Source organism: Rhinatrema bivittatum, chromosome 12, assembly GCF_901001135.1.
Source record: "Rhinatrema bivittatum chromosome 12, aRhiBiv1.1, whole genome shotgun sequence".
Taxonomy (NCBI): Eukaryota; Metazoa; Chordata; class Amphibia; order Gymnophiona; family Rhinatrematidae; genus Rhinatrema; species Rhinatrema bivittatum.
Genome location: NC_042626.1, coordinates 58840665 through 58865591, shown reverse-complemented (window position 1 = coordinate 58865591; position 24927 = coordinate 58840665). Strand labels below are relative to the sequence as shown.

General features: G+C 47.9%; 1 protein-coding gene across 2 annotated transcripts in view; it reads left to right on the top strand.

The window, feature by feature from the left end:
- Window positions 1-24927, top strand: part of FMNL1 (formin like 1) — a 97507-nt gene that overhangs the window by 11676 nt on the left and 60904 nt on the right. The window contains exons 2-3 of one of the 2 annotated variants that reach the window (XM_029572545.1): window positions 22821-22904; window positions 23237-23320. In XM_029572545.1, coding sequence (XP_029428405.1) covers window positions 22821-22904; window positions 23237-23320 — 168 coding nt within the window. Of the gene's footprint in view, window positions 1-22820; window positions 22905-23236; window positions 23387-24927 lie in introns of both variants that reach the window. The other variant, XM_029572544.1, reaches the window with a different exon arrangement.

The following is a 24927-nucleotide window of genomic DNA, read 5'->3' as shown; positions in this document are numbered from 1 at the left end:
AGAAAACCAATAAAATATTTCAAAACAGCAGAAATGTCAATTTACACCCAATAATTTAAAACTAAGGATTAAAAAATCTCCTGCTCCCCATATCTGGGATCTTTTGATTTCCAGCCACCTTGCGATTGTCATGGATTGGGGAGGAGGGCCACACAAATTCTTACCTTCGTGTGCGCGCGTGCCCACACACACACACACACACACATTCATTCATGCTCTCTCTCTCACACACACACACACATTATGTGTCTGTCAACATGCCTGTGAGAACCTATATGTGTTACATAAGCTCACACATACACTCAAGCTCTCACACACACTCAAGCTCAAGCTCTCACACACACAAAAAAAAACATGCATATAAGCTATGACACACACAGCCCTCACATAGACGCATACACATGCGTGGCTTCCTTTCTCCATGCCACAGTGGGATAGCCCCTTCTGTCCTCTTCATTTTGGGCCGTAGTGGGAGGAGCTCCACCTCAGCCCTGCGGGCTACTCTTTCTTTGACCCCCGTCACTGGCCTATCTGCGAAGGGGGGGGGGGGGGGGGGGTGGTGCAGGAGCGGGAAAACTGGGAGCATACATGCAGCTAAAAGCAGAAACCACCATGGCCTTTCTTCATTTTGACCCACAGTGGGTTGAGCGCTGCTGCCACCCTCCAGGTGTGCCGCCCCGTGCAAATGCACGGTGTGCATACCCGGCCGGGCCTGGTCAGAACATATAAGGTGTTACCCCCGTGAACTTTGAATATGATTGCAGGGCTAGCACTGATGGGAAGCTATGCTATGTCTGACTCCTGCCAGGGCCACGAATCCTTCTTGGCCATGCATGCATGCACCCACCATAAGCAATTGTGGCAGTGGTGACCTAGGGCTGGCAGCACCCCTTGTTAAACAGCGGGGGCGTCTGCTCTGTTCACCTTATCTAAAGGCTGACCCTGGATAGGCAAACATTACACATAAGGAAAGCACGTGTGTAATAGAGCCACATCATACATGATGGCAAATGAAGACTGCTAAGGCCCAACTTATTTTCCCAGCCACAGTTTTATGCGCACTTATCCAAAGTCGATCCAGGTAGCACAATGCAGCCATCTGACTGCAGCTCTGGGCTGCAACTGTCACTCAGTGAAGGCTGCTCGGTGCTCTCATTACCGTACTTTCCACACTAGGGATCCTTCTATGTTTATCCCATGTTTGTTTGTTTAAATCTTTCTCTGTCCGGGATATCACTGGTCCCTTGGGCAGGGCATTCCAGGCATCCACCACAGCTCCTGCTACCGTTCCTGAATCCACCCTTTTGGGGTTTCCCCCTACTTTTGGCAGCTTCCTTTCCATTGAAAAAGCTTGGCTTCTTGTGTATGAATAGCTTTCAAGTATTTTACAGGTTTATCCCCCTCTCATCTCGCCTCTTTCCTAGGGTTTACAGGTTAAGTTCCTTCAGTCTTCTCCTAGGACTTCCCATACAAATCCTGCACTATTTTGGTTGCCCCTCTCTGGCTCTTATCCTTCCTGAGCTGAGAGCTCCAGAACTGAACACAGTACTCCAGGTGAGGCCTCTCCAATGACCTGTAAAGAAGCGTTTATGTCCTCTGGTATTGCCTCTCCCTGTGCATCTGGTTCTGGCCCACCGCCTTGTCACACTCTTTCGTTAGATCTTGTTCAGATCATCCGAGATGAGCAGGGAAGGCAACTCTCCTGCAGAATTGTAACTTTTTAAAAATAATCTCCATATGAGTACAGGAAGTGGCAGTGTTTTTTAAGACCGGAAACCCACAAGGGGAGGGGTCCAGGCACATACGTTTGGGTTTTTTTTTTTTTTCTCTTTCTGTTTGACAAAACTGTGCTGTGTTCAACTGTACAAAGGCCCGTTTGTCAACCACTTCCTATAGAGAGCTGCGTTTTTTATTTTTTGTAATCACTTTAACACCCATGAACTGTCAGGCCAGGACATTTTTCCTGACTCTGGACATGGCTCGGACCTTGATCTTCTATAATTTCCCCCTATGTGCTGTTACTGGCTGTTGTTTGCATAGATGCTTTAGCACCCCCTGCTATTGTCTCCTGAGCTCGGGTGGATCCTGACCTGAAAGCTCCATGCAGGGCCGCAGGGGAGGGGCAAGCAGCAAGCACACTGCTCCTGCGGCCTATTGGCTGGCTGTGGAATGGCTGACCAATGGGCTGCAGGGGGCCCTAGCGAGCAGCAGTCTGGGACAGGCCGGCTGCTTGAGGTGCAGTGGGGAGAGGGACAGAGGAGCTAGGAGGGAATAGAAAGAGGGGCTGGGATGATGGTGGAGAGACAACCTAAAAGAAGGGGAGGGAAGTATAAGGGGAAAGAGGAGCTGGAGAGGGAGAGCGTTAGACACAAGCGGTCAGGGGAAAGGGGGGCTGGAAGTAGAGGTGAGGGCCAGAGGGAAAGGGGCTGAAAGAGTTTAGTTGAATTATTGTGTTAGTGCTTTTCAAACAAAATCACAGTGGTTTACTACAAAATATGTCAACAAAGTAACATCACTAAAATAAGTCTCAAAAACATAAAATAACTTATCTAAAGAATATGTCAAATCTTAAAAAGTAAGTTGTAATAAGAAAGTATAAAATCAAATTATGCAAACAGGAGCTGAGAGATGAGACGGGGACTGTGAAAAGGGGAAAGCAGCTGAGAGAAGGGGGATACAAGTTAGAGAGAGGGCATGGGCTGGGAGGAGAAGAGCTGGAGTGCGGGGTTAAGATTAGAGGGAACAGAGGTGAAGAGGACTGGGACTGAGAGGGGAGTAAATCAAGAAGAGGAGGAGGTGAGGTGAGAGAAGACAAGGAGCTGTGGCTAGAAAAAGATGCATACATGGAGCAACAAATACCATCTGAAAGGCATGAGAGGAAGACCAGAAAATTACATTAAAAAAGTCAAGGACTGAGAAAGCAGAGAGGAAACCAAGAGAACCGTGAGCCACCAGAGAGAGAGGGGGTGGATTAAAACTGTCCCCACACAGGTTGGAAAATTGTTTATTGTGAGTCTGAAGATTTCTGTGACAGCTGGGATGGGTCAAGGGTGGGGCAGAGGGGCCCTGGTATCTGCCAGCCCTGCATTAACCGGGGTTTATTTTATCGGAAGGATGGGGAAGGGGAGGAGGCCAAGGGCTGAAAATCTCTCTTAAAAATTGCTCCCCCTTGGCAGCTCCAGTATCGAGAGGGGCTATGATCACAGGGGAAAGCTGTTCCACCCCCCCCCCCCCCCCCATCATGAAAAGAAAAATAAATTGCCCTGTTCTATGCGTCAGGAGCCAGCGGTCATCGGTGGGGTTTCCAAGCTGAGGGTGGGACGCACCCCATGCAGCTGGGGCAATACTGGCTGGTGTAAGGGGAATAAGTGCCCTGGGCACGTTCTGCCTTGCACTTCCCCACCCCCTGGTCTTGGGCCTGACGCCTTCCCCTCATTTTTTTTTTGGGCCGCGAGCAGTGGGAGCCCTATGTGCCGTAGGCCCAGGCCTAGCTTACCTAATGCTTCCGCCGGCCCTGGCCAGGCCTCAGGGCATGCAGGGGCCGTGCCTTATGAGCCTGGCTCTGTCCTGCAATGCCGGGAGCTTGCTGGAGGGGGGATCACGAAGGGAGAGGTGAGCTGAGCCTGCCAAGGAAGGGAGGAGGAACCTGCAGAAGAGTGAAGAGACAGGCAGGGGCACAGCAGGCTAGGGGGGCTCGGGGATTGGAGGGAAATGAACCAGCCCCCCTTCCCTGAGAATTTTAAAAAGTGCAGTAGGGGTAATGAGGGGAGGAATAAAAAAGATTAGGAGAATGAGAGAAATGGGGTTGAGAGAGTGGTGGGTCAGGGCGAGGGGATGCAGAGATTGGTGGGGGAAGGACTGCAGGGGGAGAGACTGGCGGGGATGAGGGGGGGAGAGACTGGTGGGGAGGGACTGCAAGGGGAGAAGAATGATGGGTGGGACTTTGAGGTCCCCCCAGGAGTCTTCCCCATGTCTGCATTAACTTGCTCCTCACTGGACATTTAGGAATTTATTTATTTATTTATTTCAGATTTTTATATACCGGCATTCGAGACAGCAGTCACATCGTGCTGGTTCACATAAAACAGGGGTGCATAGTAAACATAAACTATAACAATGGTGCTGAAAAGGCAGTTACATATAACAGGGTGATAAGAACTTGGCGGAGAAGGAAGAGAAAGGAAAGGTTATTAATTCACACAGGTAAACGATAGAATATAAGGTTAACCATGGAGTAGTTGGAGAATAGTTAACCATGTTGGAGATTAATTAACCATGGTGTAGTTGGATATTAGGGGTGGCTTGGGGTTGTTCGATCAATTGGCCTCCGGGAAAGCTTGTGATTTTCAAAGCCTTTTATGCACATAAAACCCTGTTTTATGGTTGAAAATCAACCGGGGAGGATCTGTGGCTAAAGTTATGTGCGCTTCCCTGTTAAGCAAATACTTTTCCCAGCATTGAAAGTAGGTGTCTGTCTGTCCGTCTCCCAGATGGCTGTCTTTGCACATAACATGGGATGATGATGAGTAGAATCTCACGCGGCCATTCCTAAACGCTTGTGCCAGAAAGCTCGGGGGCAGCCACACACTGAGGCCCGCTCGCTCGCTCGCTCGCTCTTTGTAATTGGGGCAGCGCTTCTCTGTCTTTCTGGCACGTGTTTTGTTTTCTCTGTGCTTGTGCTCCGCTCTTTCCACTTCACCTCCATAAGCTGGGTCAAGCACACTCCAAATACCAGGACCCCTTGGAAGGGGCTGGAATGGTTACGTAGACAGGAATGCACTCTGTTCCCTTGCTTTGTGCTTTAATGAACCTCTTCAAGAGCGGCTCGGGAGTGGAGAGGCGGGAGGAGGACGGGGGTTCAAATCCTGCTTCCCATGACTGTAGGAGCCAACTTCTCAAAAAGCACAGGGGGTGCTAAATTCACCCCAAATTACCCCGGCCACAGTGGAGGAAGGAGTTTGCTCAGTATTGGGGAGGGGGCTGCTCAAGCACCCACTGAGCTAGCACCCCTGCTTATGACTTCACCCTCCATTACCTCGGATATAACTCAGATTGTAAACCCTTTGGGCAGGGAAATAACTACAGTACCTGAAATGTAGCTCGCCTTGAGCTTCGATTTGGAAACAGCAAGTACGTTAAATCTTAAATTAAAATCCCCACCTCTCTGGTACAGCTGGTACGTGTGTGCACGTGTGTGTGGGTCTCTCTTCTGGGGCTGTATCTGATTCCCTCAGTGTGTGTGTCTCCACCTCTCTGGTGCACAGCTGCTGTGTGTGTGTGTGGGACTCTCTTCTGTGGTTGTATCTGACTCCCTCAGTGTGTGTGTCTCCACCTCTCTGGTGCACAGCTGCTGTGTATGTGTGCATGTGTGGGACTCTCTCTTCTGTGGCTGTATCTGACTCCCTCACTGTGTGTCTCTCCAGCTCTCTGGTGCACAGCTGCTGTGTGTGTGTGTGTGTGCACGTGTGTGGGACTCTCTCTTCTGTGGTTGTATCTGACTCCCTCAGTGTGTGTCTCCACCTCTCTGGTGCACAGCTGCTGTGTGTGTGCACGTGTGTGGGACTCTCTCTTCTGTGGCTGTTTCTGATTCCCTCAGTGTGTGTGTGTGTGTGCACAGCTGCTGTGTGTGTGTGTGCGCACGTGTGTGGGACTCTCTTCTGTGGCTGTATCTGACTCCCTCACTGTGTGTGTCTCCACCTCTCTGGTGCACAGCTGCTGTGTGTGTGTGCACGTGTGTGGGACTCTCTCTCTCTTCTGTGGCTGTATCTGACTCCCTCACTGTGCGGGTCTTTCTCTCTTGCAGGGATGTTCTCCTTGCACTGGGTGCGGATAGATGGAGCCCTGGAGCTTGCTTATTTCTTTAATGTTTGCCATGGTCTGAGGTGGCGGTATCCTGCCACATGATTGCAGGCAAGTGCCAGTGAGCTCTGGGTAGGAGGGCACTCCTGTGTTTATAGTTTGTTTCTCGGTGTTGAAATCTGTCTGCCTTTTTGGTTTTTGAGGTGGCTCTTGGCTCACTATCTTTTTTTTTTCTTTAGCTTATTCCATAGAAACAGAATCAGAGCACAACTAATGCCCTTAAGGCCAAGCCCCTCTCTACTCCATTACATTCCTGTTGCAGAGCCAAGGTGAGCGCTGGCTTTCCCTTCACTTCTTAGCAAGTGGTCCCCAGGGTTCCTCTCCGCCTGTTCCAGGTTTTCCTGAACTCGCTTCCTGTTCTGGCCTCCGCTGGGAGCTTGTTCCACACCTGCACCATCCTTTCCAGGGAGAGAAATTTTACCGATGTTCCTTGAATCCTCCTTCCCTTGAGCCTCATTGCCTGACCTCCTTGTTCTGGTGCATTCTTTCCTCTGATAAAGGTTTGCTTCTTGTGCATTATTTATACCGGTTGAGGTATGCGGATTGAATGTCTCTGAGGAACTGTATCCAGGTCTCGGCTCATAGGGCTTTTGATAGAGACACCCCTGTCCCCTCCTCTGGCCTCCATCAGGGGCCGTGCAGCCTCCAGAACTGGACACAGATTCCAAAGGCCTCTACTCCATTTTTTTTCTCTACTGGTTCCGCCACTCCCTCTGCACCTTATCATCCTGCTGGGCTGCACTCTCCTCCTTTCAACTTTTTTTAAAGTAAGTTTGCATACATTCCTTCGTGCAGTGCAGATCATTTCTCAACAACCCTGCTTCGTTCACAAAATCTGAGAAGTGGTTGGGTGTTTGTTTCCCCCCCCCCAGTTTCAGCAAATATGCAAAGCCTGAAACGTTATCTTCTGTCTTTGGCCAAGGTCTTCTCCACAGGACCCTCTGCTGCTGCCAGTATGGGCAGGAGATCCCCTGTGCTACCCCCTTTTTTTCCCCTCTCCTTCATACAAGTTGCATCTGCTTGTCTGCGCTGGATTTTATTTTTTTTATTTTTTTTTTAGAGAATTGTACCTCGCCTTGTTGAACTTCTGCAAGGTGAGAAATCAAATATTGATAGATAAAATTTCAAAATGCCCAAAGATAGTTTCTCAGTATTTGCTGGGGCCCTTGCTTCCTTTCTCAGTAGCAGCTGTATCTGCTTTAGGGAGCTACTTCAGCAGGCAGTGGAGTGGCAGCAGCTGACAAGCTGATTCACGAGAGGCCGGCCTGCCTGCCTCCCTGCTATTTCCCCCCCGGCCCCGTGAGATCAGCAGGAGAAATGTCATGAAATTTGAGTTTAGCCAGCACTGCGGCCATGTGGCTGCCAGCTCTCCCATGCCAGACTGGGCCTCGCTCCTCCTGGCCATGGACACGGGGATAAAACTGCAGCGCCCCCAGAAATAATAATTTCATGAAGATGGCACCATGCTGTGTTGGCCACTTTTGCATCCAGACCTCTGTGCCTGACTTGGTTTCCAGGAGAGCTCCACTGACTATTCACAAGATGTAAAGTATCTATTTCAGCATTTCTATAGCACTATACAGAGCCCTTGCCCACACCAGCTTACCATCTGTGTTCCTGAGGTGATAAAATAACATGCAACATGGTCTCAATGAGTGTCACGCTGAGAAGGTGGCTTTAACCCTTGCTGTCCTGATTCCTAGCCCATTACTCTGGGGAGCGGGCCAACCCCTGCCTCTTGCATGCCTGTGGCCTAAGACCTTGCTTACCAGGCCTGTTTCAGTGCTCTGCATGCCATGTAATTTGGGAAGGGGGTGCTGGAACTGAGAACAGCGCTGCAGTGTTACATAAGGAGTGACCAGGCCAGTCCTGCATGATCTTGTCCCCTCTACCCCCGCCCCTATCAGGTTTCCTATCCTGGTAAATCTTTCGGTCCCGGTGGGCAGACTGATGTTTTATTAATGAGAGACTGTGGACCACGTTCTCCATGGCGAGTGGGAATGGGTCAGGCAGCACTGACTTTGATAGTATACTTTGCGATTCGAGTGCGATCCAAGTACTGGAAACCAGGACACAGCTCCACAAGGCCGGGGAATGACCACCATCTCTTTCCTATAGCTGGCATTAATAATCCAATCCCTCAACTAACCACATTAGCCTCAGGAATTTCAAAAATTGGACCGTTGGTAAATCAATAAACTAATATCTTATGAGTACCAAAAAGTCCAGCATTCATATGCTCAATTGTCAATGAACCTGTAATGGATATCAATGACCTTCATAGTATAGTTTTCAAGTATAACTTTAGAACTCAGCCTTATGTCTAATCATCGCTCGCTGAGTTTTCATTTTTTTTTTACATTTTTTGAAATTGAGCCACTGCCCCATTCATGTGAAATAAACTCTAATTCATGAACCCGTGGAAAGACTTCCTCTCATCTCGAATATCTTATAAGTCTTGCATTATCTGGTATATCTTGACACGTCGCAGTCGAAGGCTTCTGTTATCAAGACAGACAAGATAATTGAGCATATGCATGCTCCACTTCTTGGTTCTCATAAGATAACTAATAATTCAATCTCATGGGATGGCGCCACACTTACCCAGGCCTGTCCCATCCTGGTGCAGCCTCATTTCTTATTGCTCTACACACAGCCTTTAGCCAGGGTAACAAAAAGCTGGGAATGGATCAGAATCGCAGGTCCCTTCAGATGCAACTCCAATGTGTCCTTGAAAGCTCATGGCTAACATCTGGATAATTCTTAATGCTGGTATGCAACAATACAATTTAAAACTGATTTTAAATAAAATACTGCGGTCCCCCATCCTGAAGATGGTATGACCATGCCTGAGACTGCTCTGAGGGCTGGTCCAGGCAGCTTGTAGAATGATATTGCCCCAGTTGACCTTGCCACGGAGAGCATGTGGGCAAGAGTCTGACTTCGTGGTTTGACTCCTAAGGCGGAGTCAAAGTTATATTTGCACTTGCCTCCTACTTTTCTCCTTGACCCTCATCGTGAGCTGCCCTTCCAACAAGAATCGAGAGTTACATGAGTTTAGAAACTTACTGTAATAAACACAGCACTGCTATAAGGCAGGAGCACCCGGCAAGTGTCTGGAAAACTGTTAAGCTGATGATCAGACGTCACCCAAAGCAGAATGACATAGCAGCAGTTATGGTGGGACATGACCACGGGCAGCAGTGCAGGCTGGGTAACGGCAAGCGAATCCTTTAGAGAGGCTTCTCCAAGACCCGGCCTCTCTCCACCTGCTCCTAAAGTTAAGTCCAGTCTGGGAATTTTGGGGAGTGAGCACTGAAACCCTGTCCCGGCCCTAGCCTGGGTCCTCTGGCCAGTTCCCGGAGGGGACACTTCCAGGGGACAGTGCAGGAGATTTGTATCCGCAGGGGGTGCCTCCCTGCTGCCAAGCTCGTTCCTTGATGATGATGCGGGCGAGAGTGAACTTTTATGGGGCACGGAGTATGCGAGCGGAGGCTACTTGCGTGCCATATTTTACTTGCGTGCCATATTTTTCATGTGCGACTTTTTTGAAAATTCACCTTTTATTTAAGAAATACACGGTAGAGGTATTGAGTATTTCCTCTGAAGCTTGCCTGCCTATGAACAAAGTTTTATTTTTTTCTTTCTGCCTTGAGGTAGATGAACTCTTTGCCAGCAAAATATACATCCCACGCAGGATACGAAAATATTTTAAAAATTTCTTAAGACCCTTTTATTTAAACGATGCTTTTGCTTCAGTAAACTTAGCAGCAGCCTCATTAAATATGTGATGACATGGAGTGCACTTTTATTTTTAATTAGCAAGTCCTTAGGGTTGTACCCATTACTTCTCTTTAAATGCACTTTTTTTGGGCAGCACTATTGATTGTTGTTTTTGTTTTGCTTGCTTTGTTTTGTTAAATTTTAAATGATGTGTTTTTATTGTACCCTGACCATTTTAGGGGGGCAGGTAACAAACACGCTTCCCTATGCCCAGCACTCGGGCGGCAGGCATCCACATGCCCATTCTGCCCCGCTATGCATGGCACTGCCCGTCCACCTCTTCCTGCCAGCTAAGGTCTGCTCACTGGTGCGTGGGAAGCTTTCATGGTCTCGAGATAAGCTTGAGCAATGGGTGGGCTGCGGGTGTCTGGAGTGACAGCAGCTGAGCAGGAAGGGGGGAGGTTCCAGCTGCAGCGACGTCTTCTGCTGCTCCTGGGCAGAGAGTGGGTGTTCCCAGCGGCTATGGAGCAGGGGTTGCAGCCCCATCTCTGGGGCGCTTGTGCTGAGTCTCCCAGTTTCATGGCGTTCAAGAGTGTTTAGATCATAACTGCTTCTAAAGCCTCAGCAGTTCCCTATTTTCTGACACCTGCTGCTGTATGGAAGTGAAAAAACCCACAGCACCAGAGCAATTCCTCTGTGGCCACTGGCACCAGGGAGCACTTACTCAAAGAGGAAATGATGTCATAGTCATGCTGCAAACAGGAAATGAAAATGAGCGATGCCATCCCTGGGCTGTGCAGATGTCTTTGTTTCACAAGTAAAGTCTTGCAAGGGCATTGTGACTGCCACAAGACCATCACCAGGATTTCCCCAGGACAGAGAGACGACAACCAAGCCTGCTCTCCGGTCTCGTGATGACATGAAGACAAGCTGTATTTATTTACGCCTTTCTGAACAATATTGTAGAAGGGGCACATGAGAATAGAAGAGCTGCCACCCTGGGTCAGGCCCAGGTCCATGGAGCCCAGCCTCCTCTCTCCGATAGTGGCCAATCCAGATCACAAGAACCTGGCAGATCCCAATAAGTAGATCTGTTTCCCAGGGGTGATAATAGCTTTGCTTAGTCTACCTGGCTAATATTTTATGGATTTTTCCTCCAGGAACTTGTCCAAACCCCCCTTTTTTTTTTTAAATAACTTTTTATTTAGAAGGCACAATCTTACAAGCACCCAAACTTTGTTATAAAATTCTGTTCAAAAGAGGCCTAGAATGCCTACCGCACCCTTCCCCTACCACATCGCCACCAACCTTAAGCCATGGATTCCCTCCTCCGAATCCGGTACCTTCCCCATTACTTACCTCACATGTCATAAATAAATGTCTAAATTTGTCTTTAATGCATATGTCATATGCTCTAAGGCAGGTTTTTATTATCCTATGGTTCCAGTCTCAGAGCTCTACCTTCCATTCTTGAGCAATCGCCAAACATGTTGCATATAAAAATTCACCGATTTCCGAGTGGGAACAGGCATGGAATCCCTCTTCCACAATCAGAGGGTAAGATGCGTTAAGGGAAAAATCATATTCTCATATATCAGAATCTCTCTGATCTATTTGTACCCAAAAGGCCATTTATCATCCTGCATGTGGAGATAACTGCCCACATCCTCTCCAGCAACTGGCACACGCGTTACTAAAATAAGAAGAGAACAGGGGCTGTGGATATGTCTGATGTGAATAACCTACCTAAAAGTTCTCTACTCTTGCAGCTTGGAGAAATGATTTGAGAAGAACGCCCAATACGTTTCCATTTGCATTCTCCCACATTCACTTTTGTATATCTGGTTCCACACCAAATAATTGCCAGAGATGTACCTTCTCCTACAAAGACATCTGAAATAAGAATACAAATGGCCTACTAAATGCCTACCTGCTGCAGGGCAGTTACCTTTAATCCTCTTACCTTCCCTAAACTTCTAGTAATGTCCCTGAATTGCTGGAGGCAAAAGAATGGGTATGATCAGGTATCGTGAACCTCAGTCACTAGCCTTGAAATGTTTTTAGATGTTGCCTTTCAAACATCTGCTCCAGAAAGCTGAGGCCTGTCTCCTTCCAACTTAAGTGCATGTAAAGAAAATGCCATTGTGGATATATATGGATTTGAAAAGAGCAGAGCTAGATAAATTCTAGGATTTGATTGTTTATGCCACCCTCTTAAGGGCATCTGTCCAAATTCTCAAATTATTTGTGACGACCAGCTGCCCTCTGCAAGTTAGCCTACATTGTCTGGCGTTTGTGGGCAATTGTAATACTGTGGCTAGGCCGCCTTTACCAATCCATGCCTCGTCCAGAAGAAACCATGACTGTGGTGCATGTACCCCGCCAACATCCGCACTTCTTTTAAAGCCCGCTATGCTGGTCGCCTTGACTGCATCTCAGAACGATTCCACAGCTTGATTGTGCTCTATGGTTTGGTTTGGTTTTTAAATCTGCTGCTTGTTAGTTTCAATTGAACTGGACCATACTGGGCCTGTGGACATCCTGAGTCTTCATTTGCAACCACCTGGAATAATCTTCTCCGCTTTTTAACTTTCCTTTTGATCCAGCCCTGTCATTGCCGTGACAGGCCCCAGCCCTTGCTACATGTGCACTGTAATCTCTGGCTGCTCGCTTTTACTGTCATGTGATGCCCTGGGGCTCCTGACTGCTGCCTATGCTGCTTTCCCAGCTGGCCTTGTGTCTGGTACAGCCAAGTTACTACCCATGATCTGAGTTCCAGGCTGGGGTCTCTTGATTTGGGATTGCAGAGGCAGGGTAGGCAGCTGATGAGGTTTCTCACTCTCGGGGGGGGGGCCTTCCCCCACTTTATCACGTTCTTCCTTTCTTTTGCGAGGAACCTCGGAAGGAGCTGAGAGACTGAGTCATCCTATTGCAGGCTGGAGGGAGGACTTCATACACACAATCCCTGTTTTCTTTGTTTGGGAAAGGTGGCAGGCCTTCACTCCCACTTCCTACAGGCAGATGATGGCTTACGTATCTCACAGCTCCGGAGGTGTGAGTGAAAGTTCTGTATCTACTACGCACTCTCCCGGCACAATTGGTATAGGGCCCTACGAACAGCCTAGAAGGCAGAAGCTGAGAACCAGGCATGCTGGTGAGATTGTCACATCTCCCTACCTGTGACTCGGCATCCTTTGCACTGTAATAGTTGTTAAATGATATTATTACATTTTGCCCTCAGTCTCTTTTTATGCTGCATCTCTGTGTGCGAGTTTAGCATCTTGAGATAACTCGAAGTTAGGGAAGATACCTAATGCTTCCATGTCAACGGGGCAGGCTGAGTAAGTCCTGGTTTGAATCACATAGTAGAAGACAACAAATAAAGACTAATTGGCCCCTTCAGTCTTCCCAGTCATTTCAGTCCACACTCTTATAACCCACTGCCAGCCATAGAAGACTGAGCCTTTTGTAGGCTATTTATTTATTTTAGAAATTTGGGGCCCGCTAATCCACAGATTTTAGATTCAGTGTGAGCAAGAATGTGAGAGGGAGAGAAATGAGAGAGTGAGTATGGGTGTGAGCGAGAGAAGCGAGTGACCGCAGATATGAGAGAGTGAGCATGGATGTGAGAGGGAGAGAAGTCAGTGAACATGGGTATGAGAGTGTGAGCATGAATGTGAGGGAGAGAGAAGTCAGTGAACATGGGTATGAGAGTTTGAGCATGAATGTGAGGGAGAGGACCGAGTGAACATGAATGTGAGGGAGTTTAGTGAGATTGTGAGTAGGGGTGCGAGAGAAGTGACTAAGCATGGGAGGGCGTTAGAGTGTGCATGTCTGAGAGTTTTTGTTTGCACACCACTCCCACCGCCGGCTAGCTAATCCATGGAGAAGCTGTGACTGGAAATAAACATTTACCAGGAATGTCGAGACCTGCCCCAAGCATGCTTGAAGTTTGTCACAGTACTGGCCTCTGTCTCCTCGGTTAACAAGCATTTTTTTTTTCCCCATATTTGCTTGGCACCCTCCTCCAACTTCACATCATTGCTCTTGAAATTCCTTTTGTATGGAAAATGTCACCTTCTGTATTTTAACAGGCACTGTTTCTGTCACCATTAAGTCATGGGTGAGTTCTGTCCATCTAAGCGCAGTGCAGGTCAGTATAAGGGCAGATCCCATTCTGTGGGGGTACCGAAGTGCCTGTCCCCTTTCCGAGGCTACAGAGCAGCTGTCCCAGTGTGCTTATTTTCAGTGTTAAGACGAAGTGGGTGGTTTTTCCAGATGTACCTTTTGGGGCTTACTTGGGTTGCAGGCCGGGCAAACCATGTTTGGAGGCTGTGACTCAGGTCTGGGTGTTTTCTCTGCCTGTCCGCTCCCTGGTGGGGGTCAGACTGCATTCTGGGTTGCTTTGGGGGTTTTGAGATTTTTTTCTTCGTAAGAAGCCTGGAGAGACCCCTGCATACCACCTGGACTCAATGAATGAGGAGCCCTGTTTTGGGGGCTTTGTAAGGTAGGCAAGACCTGTCCTCAACGAGGATGGAGGAGGTGGTGACCTGAGGCCAGGACCCTCAACGAGGATGGAGGAGGTGGTGACCTCAACGAGGATGGCAGAGGTGGTGACCTGAGGCCAGGACCTTCTGGTGCTTGCTCTATTTTGGGGCAGAAGTTTTAGCTGCCTCTCTTCCTTACCCATCAGAGGGACCATTGGAGCTGCCTGTGCCCAGCTTGGATCCCTCCCATCTCGCTCCCCACCTACTGCAGAGTAAAGAAATCAACCAAGAGTGAGTAAGAGAGTCTTAAGATCATTGAGGACACCAGCAGCCGTCTTCACCCTGGGGAGAGAGATCTTTGGCTTTCTGTGGAGAGACGACTATTTTTACCTTTTTACCAGTTTGGAAGGGGTTTTCCTGCCCACCAGGGGACTTTACTCATTCCAAGCCAGGGAGGGTAGGAGTTTTCCCTTGTTTTGGTTTCAGAGTGAGGAAAGGAGAATGTAAAACTGAGAAAATACTAAGCTGCCGAGGAATAGGTTTGTGCCGTATCCCATTTGACTTCTGAAACAGTAAAAAGACTGATTTTGAACGCTGCTGACTCGTCTCCAGCACGGTTATTGCTGTTTGCAGCACGCAGTGGGCCACAGGAAATTTGCTGCCCCTCTTCCAGGGGCAAAGAGTTAAAAGTGAAGTCACTCCGGGGCCCAGAACGTAAAGTTTCCCCCCACCCCCACCAAACACAGGCTCCCAACCCTGGGGGTCTTAAAACATGTATGCTATGCTCTGGAATTTGTTGCCAGAGGATGTCGATAGTGCAGTTAGTGTAGCTGGGTTCAAAAAAGGTTTGGATAAGTTCTTGGAGGAGAAGTCCATTAATGGCTATTAATCAAGTTTACTTAGGGAATAGCCACTGCTATTAATTGCATCAGTAGCATGGGATCTGCTTAGTGTTTGGGTAATTGCCAGGTTCTTGTGGCCTGGTTTGGCCTCTGTTGGAAACAGGATGCTGGGCTTGATGGACCCTTGGTCTTACCCAGCATGGCAATTTCTTATGTTCTTATGTAAAGAGGGACTGCGCAAAAGCTAACCGGAATGGTTCCAGCCCCAACGAGCACAAAATAATTTTATGGCCCCCATTGGGTTGTAACCTGCATGTGGGATGGGGGTTATATGTAATTTTTTGAAGCCTGCCGAATATTGGAATGTTTCTTTTCTATCCCCTTATCCCTTCTTTTCTCCAGCATGCACATTTGGAGTGTGTTAAGCCTTCCTTTGTAGGGTTGGGGTTGCAGCGATCTTTTATCATTTTGGTAGCCCTTTTCTGAATCACAGTCATCCTCGCGGTGTCCTTTCGAAGGTGCAACCGCCAGGCCTGAACCCAGTACCCAAGGTGGGGAGAGGGGAACATAAGAACATGCCATACTGGGTCAGACCAAGGGTCCATCAAGCCCAGCATCCTGTTTCCAACAGAGGCCAAAACCAGGCCACAAGAACCTGGCAATTACCCAAACTCTACCAATATCACCTCGGTGTTTCCAGTTGCGGATACCGCTCCTTGTGCAACTGCGGATCCTGCTGGCTTTCCCACTTCAGGTCATCTGCGATAGTTACTCTTCAATCTCTTTCTTGTCTCTAAATGAGTTGTAGCTCATGCATGATTTTTGCCTCCTTGCACCTATGGACGTGTAGGTTCTCCTTTTTTTTTTTGTTGTTCTTGGAGAAGGTAGAAGTACATAGTAATGTGAAGTTGAATGTGCCTGATGGCAGGGCATCATCTGGTCCTGCTGTCTGTTAGGGAGCAGGATTATTAGTAGGCAGTGGGATGGAAAAATCCCCAGCCTTTCTCTTTGACCCCCCCCACGATTGGCCTGGGCAGAAATAGGCACCGAGAGGGGTCAGTGAAAAAAAACAAACTGGTAAAATACAAATATCGGAAGAAGCCTACCAGGGTCTAGACTCTCCGTCAAGGGCCACACAGCTTCCCCGAATCCTTAAAACACATTGCTGGTTCTGTCCCACTACATCTGCAACCAGAGTATTTGCAACTACAGTTCCAAAGATGCACCAGAGCCAAACCAGGACTAGTCCAGAGTTAACCTGAGTCCATTAGGGAAGCCTATGGTGGAAAATAGCACAGTATTTATTTTACTGAAATAATTTCTATTCTGTCAATACATTGCAATGTTCTAAGCAGAGAATAATTTAAAACACAAATGACCAACAATAACATCCAAAAATAAATCACAAACCCTACAACCAAACATACGAAACATAAAAGTGTAGAAGTAATAAGTTGCTAACTGCCTTGATCTTCAATGGCCATGGTTTAAATATAAATCATTGGACATTTCATTGCTGTAAATATGATCAGTGGCAAAACAGCTGATGAACAATTAACGAAAAGTCCTGAAGTAATGAGGGTGCTGGCCATGGGCTGTGATTGTGAGGGCTTATCAGCACCATCTTCCTGGATCCCTTCCCTGTACCCACTGGTTGGACAGGGTCCAGCATGTCGATGATGGCAGATATAGATTAAGCGGCCCATCCAGTCCTGGCCACAGGGCAAAGATGTTTCCCGGCTGCCAGCCACAGAAGCTTGACTGCTGCTTATCCAAATCTGTTCTGTCTTTTTTTTTAGCATCTTGGATAGATGAGCATAGACGTTTCCTTACTTAATCTAACACCCAGGCCCTTCCACCTTCTGGTCTTACCACCAAGCATTGTAATAGTCTAAACAGGATGGCCAACCTGTGGCTTGGGAGCCACATGGAACTCGTTCATGCACAAAATGTGGCTTTTGTGTTCCTGTCCCACGGCAACTAAGCACCACTGCAGAGGTTAAGAAGGGAGGGGCTGGAACAGGGAAAACACACGCAGCAGAAAAGAGCAGAGAAAAACCGGTCTACAACCTCTCATCTCCTATCCTCACCATGCTGCTGATTGCAGCAGGACAAGGAGGAAGGAGCCCCAGACTTTGCTCACCCCTGGTCTGACCCTCTCCTCCTGTCTGCAAACAGCAGCCCTGGAGGACAGGAAGGGAGGCAGCATCGTTGGAGCTGACAGGACGGCAAAGAGGAGGCCATGAGTTCCCCTTCCTGTCCACCTGCTGCCTTGAGTAGAGGTCTTCCCAAGGAAGAAGCCGGAAGGAATTGTGCTCCCGGGCCAGCAGATCACGGTGTTCCCTGAACGTGGGATTCCCCTCCCGGCAGAGGGGAGCAGGGAGTCACCTAGGGCTCCAGTCAGGCCAGAATGATGGCAGCGAGGGAAAGGGGGGTGAATGTTTGGGGTGGGGGGCAGCGTGAGAAGTCATGAATGTTATGGTAGGTGAGGGATATGAATGCTTGGGGAAAGCAGGGCAGAGAGGGGTTGAATGCTTCTGGGGGGGGGGGAGGTGACATGAAAAGGGGGTAAACATTGGGAGAGCTCAGGGGAGGGGTTTGAATGCTGAGGGGCAGCACAAGGAGAAGTCTAATGCTGTGGAGAAGGTGAGGAGGGGCTGAATGTCATCTTCTTCCCTATCTCCCTAAAATCAGCAATGCGGGTGAGACCGTCTGACACCTTATTCCTCCTCAGGTTGGAGTTAGAGTAGAGGTAGTGATGAGAGGGTGTGAGAGACAGAGGATAATTACAAAGCTAGAGTTGGAGAAGGGGTTGGCGTGAGAATGTTTGTAATGCTAATGCCAGAAGCCTAAGACGTAAGATGGGAGAATTAGAATGTATAGCAGTGAATGATGACATAGACTTAATTGGCATCGCAGAGACAGGGTGGAAAGAGGATAACCAATGGGACAGTGCTATACCGGGGAACAAATTATATTGCAATGACAGAGAGGAGCACCCGGGAGGAGGTGTGGCACTTTATGTCCAGGATGGCATAGAGTCCAACAGGATAAACATCCTACATGAGACTAAATACAAAATTGAATCTTTATGGGTAGAAATCCCTTGTGTGTCGGGGAAGACTATAGTGATAGGGGTATACTACCATCCACCTGGTCAAGATGGTGAGACTGACAGTGAAATGCTAAGAGAAATTAGGGAAGCTAACCAAATTGGTAGTGCAGTAATAATGGGAGACTTCAATTACCCCAATATTGACTGGGTAAATGTATCATCGGGACACGCTAGAGAGATAACGTTCCTGGATGGAATAAATGATAGCTTTATGGAGCAATTGGTTCAGGAACCAACGAGAGAGGGAGCAATTTTAGATCTAATTCTCAGTGGAGCACAGGACTTGGTGAGAGAGGTAATGGTGGTGGGGCTGCTTGGCAATAGTGATCATAATATGATCAAATTTGATTTAATGACTGGAAGAGGAACAGTGTGCAAATCCAAGGTGCTCGTGCTAAACTTTCAAAAGGGAAACTTTGATAAAATGAGAAAAATTGTTAGAAAAAAACTGAAAGGAGCAGCTACAAAAGTAAAAAATGTCCAAGAGGTGTGGTCATTGTTAAAAAATACCTAGAAGCACAGTCCAAGAGGTGTGGTCATTGTTAAAAAATACCTAGAAGCACAGTCCAGATGTATTCCACACATTGAGAAAGGTGGGAAAAAGGCAAAACGATTACCGGCATGGTTAAAAGGGGAGGTGAAAGAAGCTATTTTAGCCAAAAGATCTTCATTCAAAAATTGGAAGAAGGATCCAACAGAAGAAAATAGGATAAAGCATAAATGTTGGCAAGTTAAATGTAAGACATTGATAAGACAGGCTAAGAGAGAATTTGAAAAGAAGTTGGCTGTAGAGGCAAAAACTCACAGTAAAAACTTTTTAAAATATATCCGAAGCAGAAAGCCTATGAGGGAGTCAGTTGGACCGTTAGATGATCGAGGGGTTAAAGGGGCACTTAGAGAAGATAAGACCATCGCGGAAAGATTAAATTATTTCTTTGCTTCGGTGTTTACTGAAGAGGATGTTGGGGAGGTACCCGTAATGGAGAAGGTTTTCATGGGTAATGATTCAGATGGACTGAATCAAATCACGGTGAACCTAGAAGATGTGGTAGGCCTGATTGACAAACTGAAGAGTAGTAAATCATCTGGACCAGATGGATTACACCCCAAAGTTCTGAAGGAACTAAAAAAGGAAATTTCAGACCTATTAGTAAAAATTTGTAACCTATCATTAAAATCATCCATTGTACCTGAAGACTGGAGGATAGCAAATGTAACCCCAATATTTAAAAGGGCTCCAGGGGCGATCCGGGAAACTACAGACCAGTTAGCCTGACTTTAGTGCCAGGAAAAATAGTGGAAATATTCTAAACATCAAAATCACAGAACATATAGAAAGACATGGTTTAATGGAACAAAGTCAGCATGGCTTTACCCAGGGCAAGTCTTGCCTCACAAATCTGCTTCACTTTTTTGAAGGAGTTAATAAACGTGGATAAAGGTGAACCAGTAGATGTAGTATACTTGGATTTTCAGAAGGCGTTTGACAAAGTTAATCATGAGAGACAGACATTGGGCATAGCATTAGAGAGAGAGACTGGTTAGAGACTGGGGATAGGGTGTGAGGAATGAAAGAGACTGGTGGGGATAGGGTGGGAAGAGTGAGAGAGACTGGTGGGGGAGAGTGAGGGAGAGACAGACATTGGGCATAGCATTGGAGAGAGAGAGAGAGAGACTGGTTAGAGACTGTGGGGACAGGGTGGGAGGATTGAGAGACTGGTGGGAACAGGGTGGGGGGAGTGAGGGAGAGACAGACATTGGGCATAGCATTGGAGAGAGAGAGAGAGAGAGAGACTGGTTAGAGACTGTGGGGACGGGGTGGGAGGAGTGAGAGAGACTGGTGGGGGCGGGGCGGGGTGGGGGAGTAGAAAGAAAGAGCCATAGAATGATGAGGTTTGGAACAGGATGGGGGTGCTGAGAGAGAGATACTGCTAGGGTCCCCTCCCCTCCATGCAGGCAGTTGCTGGACTGAATGCACACTGGGCAAAGGTTGCTTTTGGCCCCCCTTCGTCTATGGGTTTGGGTGCTCACAGACTGACTGAAAAGGGCAGTGAGATGTCCCCCAGCTCGGCATCCTGGGTAAGCAGGAAGCTCCTTGGCTCCTGCTGCATGAAAGGCCGGGCCACCCTTGCTCTGACCGTTTGCCGGCAGCCTTGCTGAGTTAAGGTTCTGCTATCTGACGGTTTAAATGTTGATTTGTATCTTCTGTGCAGTGTCTCTGGGAATGTTTTATCCTGTGAGCCGCCTAGAGCTGTGGATTTAAATACATTCTTTAAGTATAATAACAGGAAATGTCAACCAAATTTCCTGTTTCGTTTTCCTTTTGTTATGAAAACAAAATTCATAAAAGAATGACGTCTCATTCAGTTTCGGTTTAAGAATAAGAAAATCCCGGGTGCCCTCGGGTGAAGTGGGGTGGGGTTGGCACCATTTTGAAAAAACAGCAGTTGGGCAGGAGAATCCGGGCATCGCTGCGGTCCCACTGGCAGCTGGAAGGTGGACTGGGATATCGGGGAGAGAGGCAGCAGGAAGCACAGGGGGTTCTTTCTTTCTTTTTATATATTTGCTGGCAGGGGAAGGGGATGGACCCCCCCCCCCCCCCCAGCCCAGACACCATTTTGTATTGTGTTTTAAATAACCCCCCCTCCCCCCCCACACTAAGCAGGCTCCAAACACTAGTGAAGCTGTTGCCCAAACCTCCGGCCTCCAAGCTCCCCATCGCCTTGCTGGCTACTACCTAACTGCTATCGAGCCAGTGTTGGCTTCTGTGGCATTGGAGCCTGCCATGTTGGCTAACAGTGCCTCCCTTCCCTAGAGCAGGAGTGAACAGGCTGGGGTGGGGGGTGAACAATCCTGAAGGAATTAAAAAAAAAAAGAAAAAATGCCCGTGGAGTCACGGTGCCAAGGAGCCGCCAGCATGTAGTGGCGTCACTGCACGCGGGCCACGGCTCAGCCACGCGTCTCTTTGGGTGGGAGGAGCTGCTTACTCTGTGGCAGAATTGGAAATGGGAGGAGCCCCTGCCATCCGGGAGGGGGAGGGGGGGTCCTGCTGCTGCTGCCAGGTCCCTACCCAGGCAGAGAGATCACAGCTGTTGTCCCCCTGGGGGCCTAAGGAACGGGAAGGGAGATTAAAGGCAAAAAGTGTGACAGAGTTAAATAAGCAAATCAAAACATGAGAAAAATAAGAAAGACGAGAAAACTAAGAAAAGTACAAAACCAGAGAGAAAAAATGAGTGAAAACAATAAAAAAAAAAGAAAAGCTGGGCAGGACAGACTGGAGTTTTATTCAGCTCCTAAAAAAGGTTGGCTGGCACCTAAGCTACTAGAAAAATGTTGCAGCCCTTCCCGTTGTGGCGTGGAGCGTGTGGGTCTGTCTCGGGTGCTTTATCTGTGTGTGTGGGATGTGATCTGTCTGCCTCTCTCTCTCTCTCTCTCTCTCTCTCTCTCTCTGGGGCCGGTGCAGTGAAGTGCGCAGAGGTTTACACACACACGCTGGCACCTGATGCGATAAGGAGATTAGCGCACCCAACGTCAATAGCACCAATCACGTGTACACTCCGTGGAGATGAGGCTGGGAGCTGCTACCCCCCAGGCAGGAAATCGCTGGGAGCCCAACGCACAGTCTTTAACACGGCAAATTTAACTCCCGTGCTGGAGGTGGCGTAAAGTCAATCCACAAGTCAAGGGCACATGAGAAATTAAAATATACGGTCCTCTTGTGTTACCATGAGTGTGTGCTCCCACTTGGTATCATTGTGATATTTAAATCCACTGCTTGCGGTGTTGAAAAATAAATGTATACTTGCTCGGTTTAAAAAAAACCAAATTCTTATGGCCTCACAATTTAGACGCCCGTAGCAAGGGGTGCTTAGCTATGGGCGTCTTCAGCCACCTCGGCAAAATAACAACAGAAATTGACCTGAAGAAGCAGGATATAGAAACATAGAAACATAGAAATGACGGCAGAAGAAGACCAAATGGCCCATCCAGTCTGCCCAGCAAGCTTCCCTCATTTCTTCTCCCATACTTATCTGTTTCTCTTAGCTCTTGGTTCTAATTCCCTTCCACCCCCGCCATTAATGTAGAGAGCGGTGATGGAGCTGCATCCAAGTGAAATATCTAGCTTGATTAGTTAGAGGTAGTAGGGGTAGTAAGTGGATGCTTGTGTTGTGGTCGCCCGATGCATCTGAGTGCTTCAGACGCGCCATCCTCCCCTAGTGCGCCCCTTTTTACGCAGCCCCCTCATTTAAATACTGTATCAGGTGCCCGGGGGGTGTGGCTGCGCGAGTGCCCGTTTTCAGCCCGTGTCCTATTGCATCGGCCCCTCTCTGTGTGTCTATGCCCATCTCTGTGCCTGCCTGTGTCTAGGCGTGGTACTCTGGCTATTGGGGTAACTAGGTCTGTCTGTGCTTATCTGGGTGTCTATTTCGTTCTCTGTCGGTCCAAGTGTGTGTGTGTGTGTGTGTGTGTGTGAGCTTTCTCCTTTCAGCAACTTGAAGGAAAACAAAATGGAGGCTTTGAGCCATTGGTTGGAGGTGGCCGTATGGTAAATATCGTTCATGTATGTATACACACACACACACACACACATATATATATATATATATATATATATATATATATATATATATATATATATATAATAACCCATCTTGGGGGTGGGGGGGGGAGGATCCCAACCAATTCCATGAATGGAAGGGGGATGCGACTTGAAATGTTTGCTAGAGACCGGTGGCACCACGGGACTTCCATTTGATGGTTCAGCTGCGCCCTTGTTGTTTCTCTCCCACGCAGAACGCCATGAACCTTCCACCCGACAAGGTGCAGGTCCTGAGGCAGTACGACAGTGAGAAGAAATGGGAACTCATCTGTGACCAGGTAATGACCAAATGCCGACACCTCCCCCATAGTCAGGTCCACCAAGGTGCAGCTATGGCGCCAGGCTGAGCCAGTCCTGTATTTTCACTATTCCTGGATTAGAAATCCTATGTGCCAAAACTAATACCTCATGACCTGCAGCCATCTTGGAACCATTTGAGTCTCTGGGTTCCTTTGTAACCAGGGAAGTACTTGGACACTGCCAGCCCATCTCTGGCATTGATTGTGCTCCGTATTGCCACCATGATGCCTTCTATACGGCTGACAGACTTCCTATCAACCATGTCAGCCAGCGATTCCAAATGTTGCTTTTTGTTTTGTTTTTTTTCCAGGGTCGGTTTCAGGTGAAGAATCCCCCCTCTGCCTACATCCAGAAACTCAAGAGCTACGTGGATACGGGCGGAGTCAGCAGAAAGGTGACGTCCCATTGGCTTAGTAAATATAGCCTATATACAGATTTCGAGCTGAACTGGTATACGCAGGTACGCTTCCTCGGTACTGCAGGGAGTAACATGCTGGCTGGGATGTGGTGAATCCTCTGGGCACATCCTTCCTGACTAAAGCACTGGATATATATATCCTCTTAATAGTCATTGGCTCAGACAAGATCATTTAACCAAACATTTTTAAGAAATTCTGTTGACTAGTCAACAAGTCAAAATTCTATTGCCTAGTCAACAAGTTTTACAATGGAACCAGTAAATAGGGCCTTCAGTAATTGGTGGCTGAAAGCGCTTGTGGTATTCTTCATTTTTCCGCAGTGTCTCCATCCACCTGACAACGAAAGCCGGTGGATGGATGGTAAAGCAGCTACGGACTGCTATGTATACTCAAGTTTAGACAGTGCAGTCACCTCTCAGTCACTGTTTCCTCCCTTAAGGTCAATATTTTCCATTCTTGGCCCGTCAATCCATAATTGCCTTGTACATGTAGTACATCACTTTGAGGCGTTTTATGTGCAAACACAATTATTTGACGTTTGGCTGTCACTCATGAGCAGAGACCAATTCCAAAAAGCCAATTTATCGTTAACATGAAGTAAAGCAGGCATATTTTAAGTCCTTGGTGTTCCATTTTTAATCTTGCGTTTTGCTGTGAGTGAAATATGTAAGGGCACAAAGTATTATTACAAAGGGGCAGGACAAAAATGAGGAGGGCAATCGTATTCATGGTGTCTCTCATTTGTAACTTCTCACCCAAGTCCGAAGGCAGAATGACCCCACTGCCTCAACAGACAGCGGTTCCCAGAGCAGGAAACAGACACTTTGACGAGTCAAGATTGTATAAGTTCTGTGTTTCGAGGATGATTTTATGAGCGAATTGCAGAAGAACATTTTCTGCCTGTTATTACATGCTGATGGACAGCAGGATGCTTATTATGTCCACACATTAGCAGAAGGTTAATAACCGTGGCATACGTCCCGAGTAGATGCTGACTCGTCTTGGGATAGCCTTGCTTTCTGAATAGTCCAAGACACTCCCAGTTAATAGAGCTCCTTTTCTCTTTTATTTTTGTCTCCCTCCAGAAAGCAAACACCTTGTTAGCAACTTTTTCTGCTTCTCCTGTCCCCAAAAGTCCCAGTTTAAAATGCCTTTCAGTGGATTTTTTTTTAGCCCACAAATCGCCCTCTTGAGTTGGGCTTTGTAGTTCCTGCTTTTTTTTTTTTTTTCCCCTGGAAAGACTGGAATTACAAATCTGTAGGTACAATGGGGAGTAACTGAAGGCCTGGCTGAAGCCAGTCCCTGATGGCCTGGAGCCATCTTCGGTGACCCCCCCCCCCCCCTTCCTAATTCAAGCCCTGGGAGCTCTGCCCGCTGAGTGCAGCTGCAGTTTCCAGAGATGGCTGCTGTGGCTCCTGGGACAGTCCTGGAATGACCTCTGTGGCAGGGCTGGAGTAGGTGGCATGTTGGCCAAATGCCCCCGCCCTGGAGAAAACACTCCTCCCCCTTTTCTCACATTGATGATTTAGAATCATAGCTTTCCAGCGCCGCGTGTTACGGGCACCGGGACCCCTTTTATGTT